Below are 17,640 nucleotides of genomic sequence, written 5' to 3'. Positions count from 1 at the left end.
TTTTTCTTGGGTCGGCGGGGAGGAGATGTGATATAAATGACAAAAAAAATCTTTTTTTGTTTTTTTCTTCTTTGGATAACTATAGTAACAATAAGAAAATGTTAATGGATAATGTTTAATGATTTTTATATGTCTTGACGTTGGTAAAAGCAATTAGATATAAGCCTTAGATAGTGAGTTGGAAAAAAAAGGGGAATATGCTATAAAAAGGTAATTATTGGAGTTTTATAGGAATAGCTAATGAATGCCAGTAGATGGTTGTGTCTTCAAGTGCAAATGATTCTAGATAAAAGCATATTTAAATAATTACAACTAAATGAGAATGATGGTATATTGATGGTAAAATACATAAAGATCTTCGATTTTAAAATGTAAATTAAAAATATGAAGGATGTATAAACGCACAAAATTCATTTGCAACCAATCGACATGCTTTCTACAAGATGTAATGAAGAATGTTTTTTTGTATTTTTAATTAAAACAATAAAAAATTTCAAAAAAAAGAGAATTTAAAAATGGCAGATTTCCAAATGATCAATAAAATAAAATTCCTACAACTAATAATTGATCTCCTGCTCTCCAATCCTAGGCTACTATAACATGAAGGAGCCAGGTGAAGCATAGGCTGGTGGTGGTGGACAATACAGTTCTTTTCTGTTGGTCAGGTCAGCATTTTCATCCAAGATTCAATCCTAGATAACAGATGCTTTGTCAGCAACCAGACTAACAGTGAAAAATGGGACCTTAAGGTTGGAGGACCACTATCGGTGTCTGGTAGGAACATAACCAGCACCCTGCTGGATCAGATCCTGACCCATCTAGTCCAGTAGTCTACTCTCGCAATGGCCATCCCACTTCACAAGGAAGCCCACTAAATTCCCAGTAGATGATTTACAAGGTAGTCCCACTGCATCACGGCTAATAGTCTCTTTGGCTTCTTTAGATGCAATTTGAGAGGATAGTTATAGGCCCATTGTCCCCTCCATGTAATGGCTGGATGTCACTGTTCCACCATATTTCCCCTGTCCATTATTTCTTCAATATACTGTCAACTCTGAAGCGAACCTGGCTGGGCCCATTTTGGAGGCTTCAGGGTTGCCACAATGCGGAGAGGATAAAGAGGGGAAACATACTTAGATGGGGGGGGGGTTGTAGTCAAAACAAAAGTTTCCAGTGGGAACCAAGGACATTCCAAAAGATGGATGGAGAAACGAGGGGTGAAGTAACAAGGCAACCAGCCAGCACCTTGACTGGACAATGTGACTGATGGTTTGGGAAAAGGGGGAAACTTTCACTTTTAATCAAGTGAAAACTGCGGGAACTTTCAGAATAGGCTTTCACTAACTTGTGCCAATATGATATCTTCAATAAAACTGTTCTTTGAGGAACCTGTCTGTCTCGGACTTCTGCTTTCTATGGGGCTATTACTTGGAACGTTGACATATACTCTACTAGTCTGACCAAGCATTTATTAAAAATGACGAAGTAAACTAATACAAACTAAAAAAATAAAAAAGAATAGAAAGTGCAGGGGAAAAATAGAAATAGAAAAAAGTCAAGAAAAGAAAATTAAGAAATGATCCCCACCCATCATGTATAAAGAATTTTACCAACTTATCACTTTCTTTTAAAATACATTACATGGTCTCGTCTGCCCATATCTCATTTCTTATCTTATAAACAAATCCTTAAAGTTTCTGTGTTCAATCCTAATCAGCAAAAGTCCATTAAGGGTTATCAGAGACAATAACAGATCTATTTTAACCTTGATAAATAAACCAACTTTATATTCATAACTTTTAACTATTTTGATCCTTAGTCTCTTCAAATATTGTCCCAGAAATTAATTTCTTGTCATTTTTTTCCTTGTCCCGTCTTCAAAACTTAACTAGCCTGTTTTGTAAATCTAATATAGGGACATTATCCAGGTCACTCTTTTGGTTTGTTATTTGTATATCCATTTTAATTATTAGGATATCAGCCAGATTCATTTGTATGCCCAGGACAGCATTTTTCCTCTCTTGTATCCTTCTTGTAGCCTGTTGTTTTAAAATCCACTTTCGGATCAGTCAGTCTTGTCCAGTAAAACCTGTTCCTCTTCCATAACATCTTTTAAACACAATTGATCTATAGTGACAGAGCCTCTTAAAATTAACTTCTGGCTCCATTGTTCAAAAATATTCTTCAATATGTCCAATGTTAAAATATTTTGCTCCATTCTGTACTACTAAGTTAAATTTAAGTGTTCTTTTTTTAAAATAAAATCTTTAGTTCCCTCTTGTTCTCTTTAAACCTTCAGTCTTACCCTATTATATATATTTTAAAAGAAAGCATTTTTCCATGAGAATTCTTAGAATTAATTCCAAAATCACATTTCAAATCAATCTACACCCTTAGTCTGCTTGTAACTTTCCAAAATCAAAGTTCTGATAACCCTTTTCATTTTTATTCTAAAAAAAACAAAACAAAATTAAGTCTTAAGCTTGTATTTAAAATTTTCTCTAATGGTTGAAGGTGCTGTAAAGTTTTACATGTGGTGCTGTAAAATGTATGTATCCAAAGGTTCTTAACAGGTGAAAAGCAGTTAACAAGCAATTTCCCAAAGTGATTAGAAAAAGGAAGTATGCAAACCCAGTGTCCTTTTGAAGGTGCTGCTCAGAGTTTGAGAAAAAAGATGGTTATTTTGTCATCTCTCAGAGCTCTAAGACCACCAGATACTGCTTTCTGATGGTTTCTTTATGAGGATGAATTGCAGAGTGCACTTGTGGGCTCTCTCAAGCCTCCTCCTTACCCATAGAGGAAATATGAAGAGCCAGTCTGTTTGCCAGCTCTTCATTCCACCAATCATTCACTCTACTTTCAGTGAATCTATCTTCAGTTTGACATTTGTTTGCTCTATAAGAAGAAAGAGGAGGAGGAGGTGGTGGTGGTGAAGAAAATGATGATGATATTAGGGGCTTTTCAGAAATTCATTCATTTTGAAAGGCAACCTAAGATATTCTTCCAATCATATATTGAGATCCTCTGTCAGGAACTCATTATCAAAGTCCTTATTTTGGAAGGGAGGTGGTTTCCATGAGTTTTCCATGAAGATGACACAGCATACTTCCCCACTCTCTTTTTAGGCCAGCTGATGATGATCTTCCTCTCACCTTCCATTCACAGAGTCCATGTTGAATTTATATAAGTATATGCTATCTGGCTGTTGGATTATGCTTATATAGCATAAGCCCCAAATGGACTAATTTTATCATGTTAAGGGGTAGTCTGAATGACTATGAATGAATAAATTTAAATACCAAAGTTATTAGCAACCAATATTAACTTCATAAAAGAATGTTAATGCATATCAGCCTTGATATATATAATCATATTTTACACTTTACGTAAGACAAATAATATTCTACTTTGATGCTATATTAAATGCAACTGTACTAATATCAATTAAGAAAAAGAGGAAAATGCAAAATGAAAGAAAAGAAAAAAGCCAATATATATATGACTTCACCTTCCCTTCGGACAAGGGAAACTTCAGTAACGTAACACTATCTCTAATATTAAAAGTAAAAAGAAATCCCATCTCATTTCTTTATCAATAAACATATTGCAAAAATTCATCATTCAGTTTTAATCAGCACAAATTCATTATTAGAAATAGTAACATATGTTGCAGGTCCAATCTGGGTTGGTCATTGGGGCTAGAGGTTTAGTTAAACCTCTGATCCCAATGACAAACCCAGACTGAATCCTGCAACATTATTCTGGTACATGTATATTTGCCTTTATTTGTGAGTAACATATGTATTTTAATTTTAAGTAATTTTGTATTCAAATTTACCACTTTCTTTGAAAAATAAAGCAAAGGAGATCTTTCCCATGGGTAAACAAATCTTTAGTCCTGGTTTTTTAAAAAATGTTAATACCTATCAGAAAGCACAATAGTTTTATTTTAACCTTGGTTGAATAAATCGATTTTATATTCCTTCCCTTTACTTTTACACAACTTAATCTTTAATCCAGTCAAAAATGTCCCACAAGTTGGTTTCTTAATATTTTCTTTTTGCTTCCTCTAAAGACAGCTTCAGTTGTTTAACACATCCCTTTTGTAAATCCAAGATAAGAAAACTTTCCAAGTCACTCTTGTGATTTATTATTTGTATGTCCTCTTTAGTTATGAATGCATCATCCGGTGTTAGCTGTAAATCCATTGTGGCATTTTTTTCAATGTCACTTTGGTAGTCTAGCATTTTCAAATCCATTTTCAAATCCACGACACCTTTTTTTGTGTCACTCTTGTAGTCTGGCATGTTTTCAAAATCCATTTTTAAATCCACATGTGCTTGTCTCTATTTTATCCAGTAAAATCTGTTCCTCTTCTATAGCCTCTTTTTAAATACATTCTTATGATGTCAGAGATTCTTGAAATTAATTTTTGAGTTCATTGTTCCCAAACAGCCTTAAGTGCCACTGTAGCCAAATATTGCCCCATTATGTTCACAGGTGTCTTCTCCTTTGGTTGTCTTTGGTTTCCCCCCTCTAGTCAACCTTCAAAGCACCTTTTTATCCTATATTTATTTTTCAATCAGTAAAACTTTTCCAAGGAAAAATTTCTTATAATTTCAAAATTTTCATATATGCTTTTATAAAATTTTTAAACAAACCACAGTAATTATCCTTTCAATTGCACTTCTTAGCTTTCCAAAATCAACATTCTATTCTCCTTTTTTAATTTCCAAAGATAAAGCTCTCTCTTTTTTTATCATTAAAGGTTACATGAAACTTTTTTCATCTAGGGTACAAGGAAACTGTCCAAGTGAGGTGAAATTTGCTTTTCAGGAGGTTCTCAACATCCAAAGATTCAAAAACAAGCAATTCCTAAGTGAAGCGGGTGAAGCAGTGTCCAAATAAAGGCCCTGAATCACCAATTGGGATGAAATTCCTCTGTATCCAGAGCTGTCAAAGCAGTTGGGAAATTTATGATCCCTTCATGAGTAGCTTCTGTATTGAGCAAACCTTTGGGTAATCTTAGTCGTCTCCTTGATCTGGAGAGGAGTCCATGCATTCACTGGCTCTTTTTTTCCACCACTACCATCAGCTCTGGAAAAGAGCCATCTTCAGTTTGCCATTCCTTCTCCGGAAGACCCATTTCATAACTTTTTATGATCAGCATTATGAGTTTGCTGCTCTTTTTAACCAAGGATTCTCTTGTTGCCCTATAAGGAACACAGCAATTGGCATGTAGACTTACATACCGCTTCATAGTGCTTTACAGCTCTCTCTAAACAGATTACAGAGTTAACATATTGCCCCCAATAATCTGGGTCATCATTTTACCGACCTTATAAGGATGGAAGATTGCGTCAACTTGACCCGGGAAGACTCAAACTGCCGAACTGCTGGCAGTCAGCAATCAGCAGAATTAGCCTGCAATACTGCATTCTAATCACTTAAATCACATGCTATTCATTCAGGGTTAAAACATATAACACTTGTATGAGTCTCATTAACTACTTTACCATCTTTTCTTTACTAGTGGTTGCTGAAGGGAAATGACTACAGCAGAAAATTTATATTCAGTAGTCTCTGATAAAATATATTTGGTATCATTTATTAAATGGCACTTTAGATATACACAACTTATGTTTTCCTCCCCCATGCTTGTTTCACCTTGATTTTTTTTCATGCACTTTTTCACACTAGCCTTAGTGAATAGTGAATATTTTAAAGTTTTAAAAGTACATTTCCATTCCTTTTTCATTCTTTCTACTTACACTTGAGTTACTTACACTTCAGATTCATCCTTTTTTTCTACACTTATTTAATTTCAACTTAGCTTTGTTCACTAATTTATCTGAAAACACAGCTAGTGAATTTGACTTTGTCAGCTCTATCCATATTTTATAATTCATCTGCCAGACATCATTATAAACTTTTAAATTGGGCATTTATTTCTTTACTAGATTTGTGTGCTACCCATCTCATCTAAATTATTTGCAAGCTTCCTCTCTATAAAATTTATATCTGAGAAAACTAGCACTAGGGCTAAAACAGCCTCCCATTATGTATCAAGTTCCTATGCATTAAAAAGTATTCATCAAATTTGAAGGTCTTGAACTGTGAGCATCCCAAAAAGAAAAAAGAAATGCACAACTCTGCTTAATGTGATCATTGAAAATCTGGTGGATTTTGCTTCAGCTCACACTGTTCCCAGATTTCTTGCTTCATCAAATAACATCCATTTATAAATATAGTTGACACCGATATTAATGTAAACTATGGATTGTGAAAGAGCAATCAAGCATTGTATGGTGTAAAAATATTGATTTGGAAAAGATTGTTCTTGGGAAGGGGAGGGAGGCTACACAGAAGAGAAAATCTGTAGCTCAGGATTGGACTGTGGAGTTCTTGGTGCTCTTGGAGCCTGGTTGTTTGCTGGCAGAATTATGATAATACCTTCAGTGCTCTCGCTAGAAAGGAATGGATTTGTTTATATATGGTGACCTGCCCTGTCAGTGTTGGTGGGGGTATTGTTTTTTCCTTGGTAGTTCCTTGATTAGGTTGTTTACTACTAGACTGGTGTAAATTGTGGTATTAAACCATGCTCACCTGAATGCTTGCAAGGAGATACTCTGCCTTTTTTCTTTCTAACTTTTTTATTGTATCTTTGAATCTATGTGTCTCATGATGGTTGATATACCTGCGTGCCAAGCTTCCAGGATTTCCCTAGCATTTTTTGATTGAGCTTGGTCTAGGATGCTCACATTTCTCAGTTAAAATTATGATTAAATCTGTCCATGTGTTATGAAGTTACCGTACATAACACATGGACAGTGCATAAATGCACTGCAGTAACCCAAGAAACAAACCGCCTATACAATGTCCACAAAGTGAATACCTGCACAACTTTATATATTTAAAAAAAAGTGTGACAAATCAACCACTGTGGCACAATCAACGTATGTTATAAAAAACAACATTGGAGCCCCGAGGGTGGTGCTCACTGTTGGAGGCGGCTAACTGGATAAGAGGATTTCATTCCCACACTATTTCCTTGGTTCTAGTTTTTATATAGGTTTTAAAATTTTAATTGGTTTTATATTTTATTCTTTTTACTCTTTGTAAGCCACCCAGAGTTACCTTATCAAAGAGATGGATGGCATATCAATCTGATACGTAAATAAAAATTCCATCCATCAAAAACATCTCAGAAACAACCAATAGACAATTACAACCACACAGCATCATGGTAGTACATAAACCATATATAGCATTGGCTCAGTAGATAAACCAGCTAAAAACCTCTAGAATGTCTTAAGTAAACCAAAAGACCAAGAAGAAAAAAAACCAGGAGTCATCTACAACATGCAGTATATGTAGGACAGGAAGACTGAATCCAGGAACACCAACTAGCGAGAAGACCCAATGGAAACACTTTAATTTTGCAACACATACGAAGACCTAACCATAATTTCAACTAGGAAACTATAAGCATCCTAGACTAAGCAAAACATACTAGGAAATTCCCGAAAGCTTAGAACTGAGACAAATCAGCTATCAATAGGCAAATAGGGATAAACCACCTTTATCCATCATTTAAGAGTCTCATACGCACAAAAAGAGAAACTTAAAAAAACCCCAAAACAACCAGATTGCCTCCTCTCTAGTCATCAACACCAAGATAAATAGGGATTAACACCATAACAAGCAGTAAACAAGCAGTAAACAATATTCTAATCGAGGAACAACCAACTCAACCAAGCAGTAAACAGCAGCAGCCTAATCAAGAAACCAGCGAGGAAGCAATACCGCCACCAACGTCAGGGCAAGATACTATATATAAGCCGAAAGCAAATCCCACTCCTTTCTGCCACGCAAGATGTCAGGTAACAAAATTTCTGCAAGCAAACAACCAAGCTCAAAATTACATAAATTTCCACAAATTACTTTAATAGATGAAAACCGTCATGTACATTGGAACAATTCAGCAGAAACAAATTACAGATCCCCAATGATGTTTCTACAGGACAAGCTCATCGTGTTTAATGATTTATACTTTATACATTCTGCCCCTGTAAAGAGAGTAATAGAGTTCGAAGTCTGAATTGGCAGTTTTGACAGGATATACAGTAGAAACAAATCAATCTAGACCAAGGGTGTCAAACTCGCAGTGTCACATTGCCTTCAAGTGACATATCATGACGTTTTCCCCCTTGGCGGAGCTGGGGTGGATGTGGCCTGTGTGTGACGCATCTGGCCCTTAGGCCGCCAGTTTAACACCCCTGATCTAGATTGTCTGTAGCTTCATTCTTAGAGTCTCTACTGTTTGAACTAACTAGATACAGTGTTTCAAAGAACAAAAATTTAAATTTATCAGTGTTTCCCACATATATTTAAACAATTGAACATGTAAGTGCCTCATGACTTTTTCATTCTAGGTACAGGGTTTCACAAATCTTTTACAGTAATGATTTTTTTTCCTATACAACTTGAGAAGGATATGCACCTCAATAGAAACTTGTGGTTATTAATAATCTGCTAGAATATTAGATTCAACAAGGAACATGTTCGGTTAATACATGTCCCAACATATTAGTATAAAAGATATTATTTTGCTGGAAAGAATGAAAAAGTACACATTTCCAAGCTTGGCACTTCATGGATATGATCAAGTGCAAGAAAAAAAAAGTATTAATATAAATGGCTTATCTGGATCATCAGTACCCTAAAACATGCATACTGTTGATATATAAATGTCATGTTAAACATGTAAAATAAAACCAAAAGTTTACCTAGAAAGATACTAGCACAGCAAACTGACTTGGCCCTTTCCTCAACATCAAAGAATAGAAAATCAGATTTAATTAAATGTTACTATTTTATTTGTGAAAAAACTACAAGCAGAATTCATAAATAGACATTTCTATTTAAAGCAAGAAAATGATAAAGTGGCTTCTAATAACAGTCGTGCACATGCCGGTAACAGGAATATATTAACATCTTTTATTTGCTAGACAAAGAGCAGTGTCCAATATAAATTTCCCGAAAACATTTAAGACCTGTGAATTTTTCTGACCAGTTCACAAAATCACCATTGACACTTTTAGCATGAAGATTAAAAACAAACCTAACAGGACTGTCAGCTCTAAAGACTTTACAGAGCAGAAAACTTCCAAAGCGTTATACAAGCTGTCTTTCTGGGCAAATGAAAAATATAGCTCGTATAATACATTAACATAAAAATTCACAAGATAAAATTATGTTTTGACATACTTAAACAAGCATTCTCTATTTGTCTCCAAACAAACAAAGCTAAAGAAATAATGTAACCATCTTTACACAGTAAATTAAGGTTACAAGTCATACTCAAGAACAGAACTGCTTGCGCATTAAAAACTGTTCAGCTCCATTGTCGTATTGTAAATGTTGGCTCTCAAATCATTTTTTTCAGTTACATACAAGCAAAGGTTATATAGTCAGCAAGTAATAACTTCAATAATTTATGGTAACAGTTTTTAAAAAGTAGACGAAATGGTACTGGTAAGGCAGATGTATTTCTATGAATATAGCCACTGCCCAGTTTTAAAATAGAAACTGATTTTGAAGAAGCAAAATGCTTTCAATTAAAACTGCCCATCTTAAACATTTTTGCTTTTCATTGTTCTCTTTGCATGACATATTTAAAGTATTCAAACAGAGGAAGTCAAGCAACCTGTTGTGTGTATGGATGTGTAATTGGTGTGCATGTGTGTGTAAAAATTTAACTTTGAAAATGTAACACTGTGCTTTTTCCTTACCTGCTTTCTGTGCCACTGGCTACGAAGCGTTTCTGGCCCTTCTTATACACTAATATTTTAAAGCATGCTCTCCAACTACTGAATAGTTAAATGAAATGCAGGAAGTTAAGATAATCCAATTTTTAAATGTCATGCTTTTTTTTTAAAAAAAAAGGTGTGTTTTTTTTTTAGTTACAACACAATGGTAAAAAATGCGGCCCAAGAAAGTTTGAATGCTTAGCTGACAATTTCAGCCAAATGCAGTTTCAATCACTCCACTTGCGCCAAAGATGGATTTGCATACTTTATTCTAACAAGATAATATAGCACAGAGGCACACATAGGGGAAAAAAGGAAAAAGAAAACCCAAAGAGGATTTCATTGAATTGGTAAGCCAATGAGCAGCTCATTACGGTTAAAGCTTTTATTCCCTAACCTAAGGGACAGGTTTCATAAGGAAGAACCCATTAACCCCTGCTGCTTACCCACTGGAATGACAGCCCACAAGAAGCCACCTTGGAAATGAATGGAGCAGCAATGATTGGAGGGTGGTATCTGCTGTAAGTGGTTTTCTTAAACACGCACACTGCTCTTCCCCCAACTTCAACCAAGGCCGTATTCTAGCAAGCCACAGAGGGAATACACATTTGTATATACTGGTGAACTTCCAGCAGACACGCTCAGAGATTGGGTCTTTGCTGGGAAGGAGCTAAATGCATACAAGCCTAATTAATTTAGATGTAAGTTTCTTTTTTAAAAAATCTGTGCAAATCACACACATCTGGGACTAAGTTGAAAACATCTCTAAAAATTATTTTTTTTCTCCAAAAATAAATTATGGCTGACCAATTTACCCTCCCTGAGATCCTTTAAAGGAATAGTCAAACTTGTAAAAGGAATGTTTACCAATGTTAAAATGTGAATTGATGTGGACTATTAAAAACTACGATAATATTGTATTATCAGAGCTTAAGAAACATCTGTTTTTCCTTTGGTTCTTTTTTATTTTTCAATAAATACTTTAAAAATAAGTTTTCAAAAAAAAAGAATAGATATAAGAACAACTGAATGAGAAACCCATCAAAATAGATGCAGCTGCAAAGGCACTGCTCTGCTACTCTACCTGTTTGAGCAGAATTACTTTATTCAGTTAAGCATAGGTCAAAATTTTCAGACTGATATAAAAGAAGTTTGTGTTTGTGGCTTTAAACTGATAAAACACAACCATTTCATGCCTTTCTAGAACAGAAATAATTTATATTATTCAAACAAGAAATGAGTACAGTAATTGTCTAGCACCAAGTTCTGCTGAGTGGCCCTTGAGAAAACCTAGATGGAAATCATTGTGATAAAACTAAAAAAATGGTTTCTGAAATTATAGCAAAGCACTCTGGGTCACCTAAAAAGCACACAATAAGAGTTTGAAGATTTTTTTTTTTAAGTGTTCCATCTTCTTTCTAGTGTTTTAAGCAGAAAAACATACCGGCTAGATAAAACTGCAATAGAGTTTGGATCTGTAAGTAAACAATCTCAGAATAGTTTTCGAAGCAAAAATTGAAGTTATTTGCCATTCTGATGCTCCCTTATTAGTATAAAAATGTCTTTACATCTTTTGCTCTCAGACCAAGTCATGGTAGAGAGACATGTCTAAGCACTGATAATCCTAAGGAAATGGAATTAAATGAATTAAATTACTAACAAAAAAGCAGAGTCACATATAGAAGATTTGAACTGAAAACAATTCATATGACAATAGATCTCGGTTCATGTTATTATAAGGGGAGCACTTATTATTAAGGCCTTGGACTGCCTTCTATTATAAAAGCTGTCTGACATTTCCCCACTGATATTCAAAAATCTTTTCCCATCACCAATATAAATCTGGACAAGAAGAGAATGAGATTTGTTATTCAAAATAGGCAGTGTTAATGTGCAGTCATCAGGGACATTAATACTAAGCATTTTGAAATTGGAGTTGTTCATTGTTTTTAAAAGTTGTACACTGTGGTAGGAAAGGGCTAGAAATTTATTGTTTTCCGATACTTTAACTGGAAATGCAATGACTTGGAGCACCTTTTGGATTTCAAAAAGAACAGAAAATAAGAAAATAGATATCTATTTTTGTCCAGTACTCTTCAGCCAAAGCACAAGAGAAAAACCAAGTCCTGTTTCTGTTAGGACCTCTGGGAACACTTTGTTGATCTAAGACTGGTTCCGGTTGGGTTTCAGCACTTGCCAAACGGCACTCGCTGTCCCAGATCTTAAATTGCTTAGCTTCACAGTGTTTCAAGCACCAGCGTTTCCATGTATTGGTTTCAAATAACCCTATATATACTTTATTTATATATATATTTATATATTTATATATATATATATAATTTATATCAAAACTGATAGTACACAGTATAACTGGAAGAGGGAGATTTGAACTCAAAAAATATGCTGAAAAAACAAGAGAGAATGAAGTTTGTGAATACAATAAATAAAAACCCTCCTATAAGCCCGCCCTTACGCATACATCACATTCCCTCACCCAAGACAAAAATAAAATTGGTGGTAAGATTCATGGAAAAACTGTGCACAGCAGAGTTATAAAAAAGTAGAGTCAGGAGCACATCCAATTATAAATGATTGTTAGGAAAATCATATAAAACAATGGAATACATAAACATCAGAAAGTAATTCTCAGGGTGCGAAATTCCTTGGTAGCCAAATGCCCACAGTCAGACCAAAGCGTCCAGGTGTCATCAATTAAGGGAAGGATATCCAAAAAGCATGTTGAAGCACAAGGAGAAAAGAAAGAGGAGGTGGCACTGGCAGCTTTCTCAGGTTGTCCTGGTGGACAGGTGGAATATTTGAATTTCATACCCTGATTTCATAAGTTTCCCACAATTCCATGTGCAATTCTTAGAAAGATTCATCGTTGACTGCCGAAATGTCGCCTTTTGGCGTTGAAGAGCGGGATGAGCCCTTGTCTGTGCTCTCGGAGCCTGAACTACTCTGATTTTGCTGTTCAGATCCAGCACTGGAGGTCACTGTGGATGAAGATGTGGAGGAAGAACGAGTCTTTTCTTTAAAGTCTGTGATAATTACTGTGACATTCCCTACTGTGACTGCCAGCTGCTGAGCGGTACTTCTGTCCACATTTTTCAGTCTGGGTCTACAACAACAACAACAAAAGAGTAGTAATAGCAGCAGCAACAATGATAACAATAGAAGCAACTTGGAATATAAATAATAGATGAGCCTTCTGCCAAGACACTTTTATTCAGCTTATACGTAAGAATTCTAAAAACTGCAGATGTTCTACATTAAAAAAAGAAACACTGTTTACCCCTCCCAGTCCCTGCAACATCTGATCTTTTGCTGTCTTTAAACGCTTAGTCTAAAAAGTCTATAATAGCAGCATTTTCAATTTCCAATGGGTAAATGTACTTTGGGAATCAATTTTTGAGCTCTGGAGTAGTAGGAAATTATTCTCTGTTGCATTCAGCCAGAAGTATAGTAATATGCTAAAGATACAAAGGTATCAAGGAAGCTTTTGAGAGTCCCTTTTGGAATACAAAAAATTCTGTGCTTGCAATTCTTCAACCTCTTACGCCCCTGAAAGTGCAATTTTGTAGGACAAAAAAAGCATCTGCACATGGCAATGTAAAGGGTCAGGATCTAAATTGTTGCAAATGTATGAATGCTAGTAAAATTTGGCATTTTCCCAACTGCTGGAATGCATAGGAGAAAAACCCCACATGACCTTCTAAAAATGGCTTATAGAGTCTTTTCTGAATGCACTGCTGAATACAAGCTACGGAATACAAATATTGCCCAACAGAACTGCACATTTTTTTTAAAAAGGCATTAGAATAGTGTAAGTCTTACTATAATCTTAGATTTGTGCTGGGATGTAAAGCAATTAAACCAATTAATAAAGCATTGGCTCACATTCACATATGGTAAAATATTCAGTTCACAACTTTAATAAAAATACTAAGTGATATTGTTCATTATTTGGGAAATTAAACAAACTCTCCATTATCATGTCAGAAAGGGGAAAAAAACAAGGAAGGTTTTGAGCAAATATGAATGGCTTCTTTTAACAACCAAAATAAGAGACAGTAAAGGCTTATTTCAGAAACAAAGCTTTAAAAATTAAAATGCTCAAAGCAACTATTATTTATTCAGATAGTTTTACAGAGTTGACAGAATGAGATACAACTCATGAACCACTTGAGCTAGCAAAAGGTCAAGCTCAATATTCTTTTGCCAGGAAGTAAGGAATGTGGACATTAGTTCTCATTATCCACATTAATGAAGTACCACCTGAAATAATTTGGTGGCACTGAAATTAGCACCGTCAACTATCAGATGAACTTTGATATTTCTGCTAGTTTATAACATAACAAATGGGATGAATGGAAAACTTAGAAGAAAAGTTGTTTTTCTATACTGAGTCCACCGCATGTTAGTTGCACAGGCCAATCACCATGTTTTATTTTTTTTTCCAGAGAAAATGTTACTGTACTTAGAAATATTCAAAGGTTACGAGTTAAACAAGTAAACACATGTTTAAAAGAAACTGGCAACCAGTTGAACAATTAAGTTATATAATTATATAATAAACTGCTGAGTGCATTTTGATATACAATTTATATGCTGCTGTCATCAAATATGCATGGTAACATTTCAAATTGCGGTTCAAAAAACTTGGTGCAGGGTCTATATTGAGTATTAGTCCAATACAGCCAAAATCAATAAAGCAACAAAGGTAAATCTAGGGAGCACACAGAACCATGAGGCATTTATTTCAGGGCAAGCTTAACCCAACCCATGGCAAAACATTCACCAATGATTTAATGAAAATTAATTCTGAGAATTCTCCATGCTGCTGAAAGCAAAGATAATCAAAGAAATCAAAGTCCTACAGTGCCGCTCTTGACAGACGTTAAACAGGCTGTTTCATTGTTAAAAATCAGCCTTCAATCTATATTCTGTCATATAACCTGAATCTCACCAGAAAGAAAAGTGCTTAAAAACAAAGTGTGATTCAGAGGCCACTGTGAACTAATGCAGTTCCATTCTTATAGCAAAAGAAGAGACCCAAACACAAATTCATAGTAGTCAATTTCAATATTAATGCACAAGGGATATTATAATTTAGAAATATTACTAAGACAGTATAGGGAGGCATTCACCACTTAAGCAGAGGTCTATTAACATGATGTTTAATGAGTCTATGCCTTTCTGAACCCACTGAATAAACTCTCTCCTGTTAAGTGCCTATTCCAAACTATTTGCAAAGATCAAGAGCACCTCCAAGGCACTGTGATAAACTGTCTAGGAAGATGAAGCAATAATCTAGTAGCATAATTCAGGGGGAAACAAGAATTATGAAACTGGGATAATACTCATAAGTAGAAATAAAACTAACTCAACAGGAATGGGCCAAACAAAAGCAGACTAGGAGTGACATTGCATACGAAAGAAATGCACACATATACTGAGAGCCAGAAATTGTAGCACAAGGTTCCTGACAAAAGCATTTGGGTAAGAACCGAAGGAAAGGGAAACAAAAGGTATTGTTGTGATGGTGTGCTACAGACTATCAAGGAGGAACATCAGGATTATGCAAACATGGACGAGTTACAGAATCTCAAAAGGAGACATACAATAATAATGGGAAATTTCAACTATCAAATAATATGTTAGAAAAACAACTGTGCCAAGAAGAGGAAGATCTTGAAATTACTCTGTATCTTGCTGCCTGTTTTCCTAGTCCTGTTTGTAATCCTAGATTCTCTACTCCTGTTTGTAATCAATAGGGAAGAGCTGGTTGAAGAGATAAAAGCAGTTTGAGAAGAAGTCATGGCAACATCTTAAGGTTTAAGATACTATAGAAAGAGAAAATGGGAGACAGCTGTTTGTGCAATGTAGATTTCAGACAGCTAATTTCAACAAACTAGAGAAATATGATTTCTCAGGGAATACATGGACACTGAAAAGGAGATTACCGTATTTATTCGAGTATAACGCGCAAAATTTTATACCCAAAAAAGAAGTCAAAGTTTGGGTGCGCGTTATAAACGAGGGCTGGGCTGGGGTGGCAGTGGCGAATTGTAAATTGTAAATTTCCGAACTGCAGCCTCAATCCCGGCCTCAGGCGGCGCCGCGCCGTGCTCAATAGCCGCAACTCAACTGCCTGCCGCCTTTCCCCTCCTTTGTCTCCCCGCTGCTGCTGCCGCCGTTTAAACCAAGGAATCGTCGCTTGTTCTACCTACAGAAGGTCCAGCATAGAAGTGAAGCCGAAAGAGATCCTTGCGAGGCTCTGCAGGCTTCCTCGGAGTAAGGAAGGCAACAGCTCCCCTCACCCCCCAGAAAGCAGCGGGGCTCGTCGCGATGAAAAAGGCAGCCCTGATGCCGAGGAGAGCCTTGCAAGGAGGCGGAAAGGAAAAGCCCGAAAAGGCACCAAAAGAAGCGGGGGGAGCTTCACCCGCCTGGTGGGCAGCCTGTGCGCGCCTGTTGCCAGCGTTCGGCGGCAGCAGCGGCGGCAATAGTCGGAGCGCCGCTGCTGCTTTACATCCCAGCACAAATCTAAGATTATAGTAAGACTTACACTATTCTAATGCCTTTTTTAAAAAATTATGCAGTTCTGTTGGGCAATGTTTGTATTCCGTAGCTTGTATTCAGCAGTGCATTCAGAAAAGACTCTATAAGCCATTTTTAGAAGGTCATGTGGGGTTTTTCTCCTATGCATTCCAGCAGTTGGGAAAGATGCCAAATTTTACTGGCATTCATACATTTGCCACCGCTGCTGCCGCCGACAAATCGTGGTGCCCCCATCCTTTGTACACACTGTACAAATCTTCATTGGTTTTTTTCTTTCTCAACTTTGTGGTGCCCCCTTGGTCCTGGTGCCCTAAGCACATACTTAGTCTGCTTAATGGTTAATACACCACTAACTGCACTTGTGGTCACCTGATCTTCATTTGCAACATTCTGGGATAGTTTTCCAGCCACTCTTGCACTTTCTCGTTCCCTTCCCTAAACTTCCCTAAAATCTACTCCCTATCAGATTTCCACAAGGAGGTTGGCTAGTAACTTTTAAAGGTAACAAAATGGCAGCAAAGAAAACAATTCTGCTTGTATTGTTCTAAACCTTGCTTGCCTATTTCTCTTATTCTTGCCAAAACACTTATGGATTTTGTATTCTCAAATCTTCTATCATCCATCTTTGTTTTCAGAGTCTTTACAACAGACAGTTTCAATCTAGTTGTGATGCTTCAGAAAATCCAAATAGCTGTACCTTATTTGTTCTGATTTTGAGAAATTTAGACCTGATGGAAATGCTGGCTGAAGAAAGTCTGCTTTCATTTTATGGGTGAGATAGAATTTCAAGCCAGGGCTTGAATAGCTCAGTATCAGCCTCTAAACTGACTAGGTAGTTTAGCAGCAATCCTTAAGCCAACAGGGAGAGCTAAAGGAGGGGTGCATTTACTGCAGGCCTGTTATATCTTAAGTAGATAGAATATCTAAAAATTGTGTCACAAAGGCAAAAAAATGACAGAGAAAGAATGCAAAGACTATTCCACCTCTCCTTAAATTGAATAAAGATTTGCAGTACTTGATGAGTTGCACAGAACTGAATTAAAAGATTATAAACAAAAGGAACATCCAGTCCTGCATAATGCTAAAATATTTTCATTCTGTGACTGTACAATTGTTAGCACAGGGTTTTCCCTAAAGGCAAACTGCAATGGCAGTTCCTTCTGAAGAGATTAGGTACTGGAAATTTAGTTTATCAACTGAAATAAGCCTTTAAATTACGTAAGATGTTACCATTTTGATCAGCATACTATATACTTGTTTCATAATG

General features: G+C 35.9%; 1 protein-coding gene across 1 annotated transcript in view; it reads right to left on the bottom strand.

Annotated features, from left to right (window-relative positions):
• Positions 1 to 8,856: 8,856 nt before the first annotated feature.
• RYBP (RING1 and YY1 binding protein) overlaps positions 8,857 to 17,640 on the bottom strand; it is a 67,491-nt gene continuing 58,707 nt past the window's right edge. Inside the window, exon 5 of the mRNA XM_081944809.1 lies at positions 8,857 to 12,933. Coding sequence (XP_081800935.1) covers positions 12,681 to 12,933 — 253 coding nt within the window. The 3' untranslated portion in view covers positions 8,857 to 12,680. The remainder of the gene's footprint in view (positions 12,934 to 17,640) is intronic.

Source organism: Natrix helvetica, assembly GCF_964273705.1.
Source record: "Natrix helvetica genome assembly, chromosome: 1".
Lineage (NCBI taxonomy): Eukaryota > Metazoa > Chordata > Lepidosauria > Squamata > Natricidae > Natrix > Natrix helvetica.
This window is presented reverse-complemented; position numbering and strand designations above follow the sequence as displayed.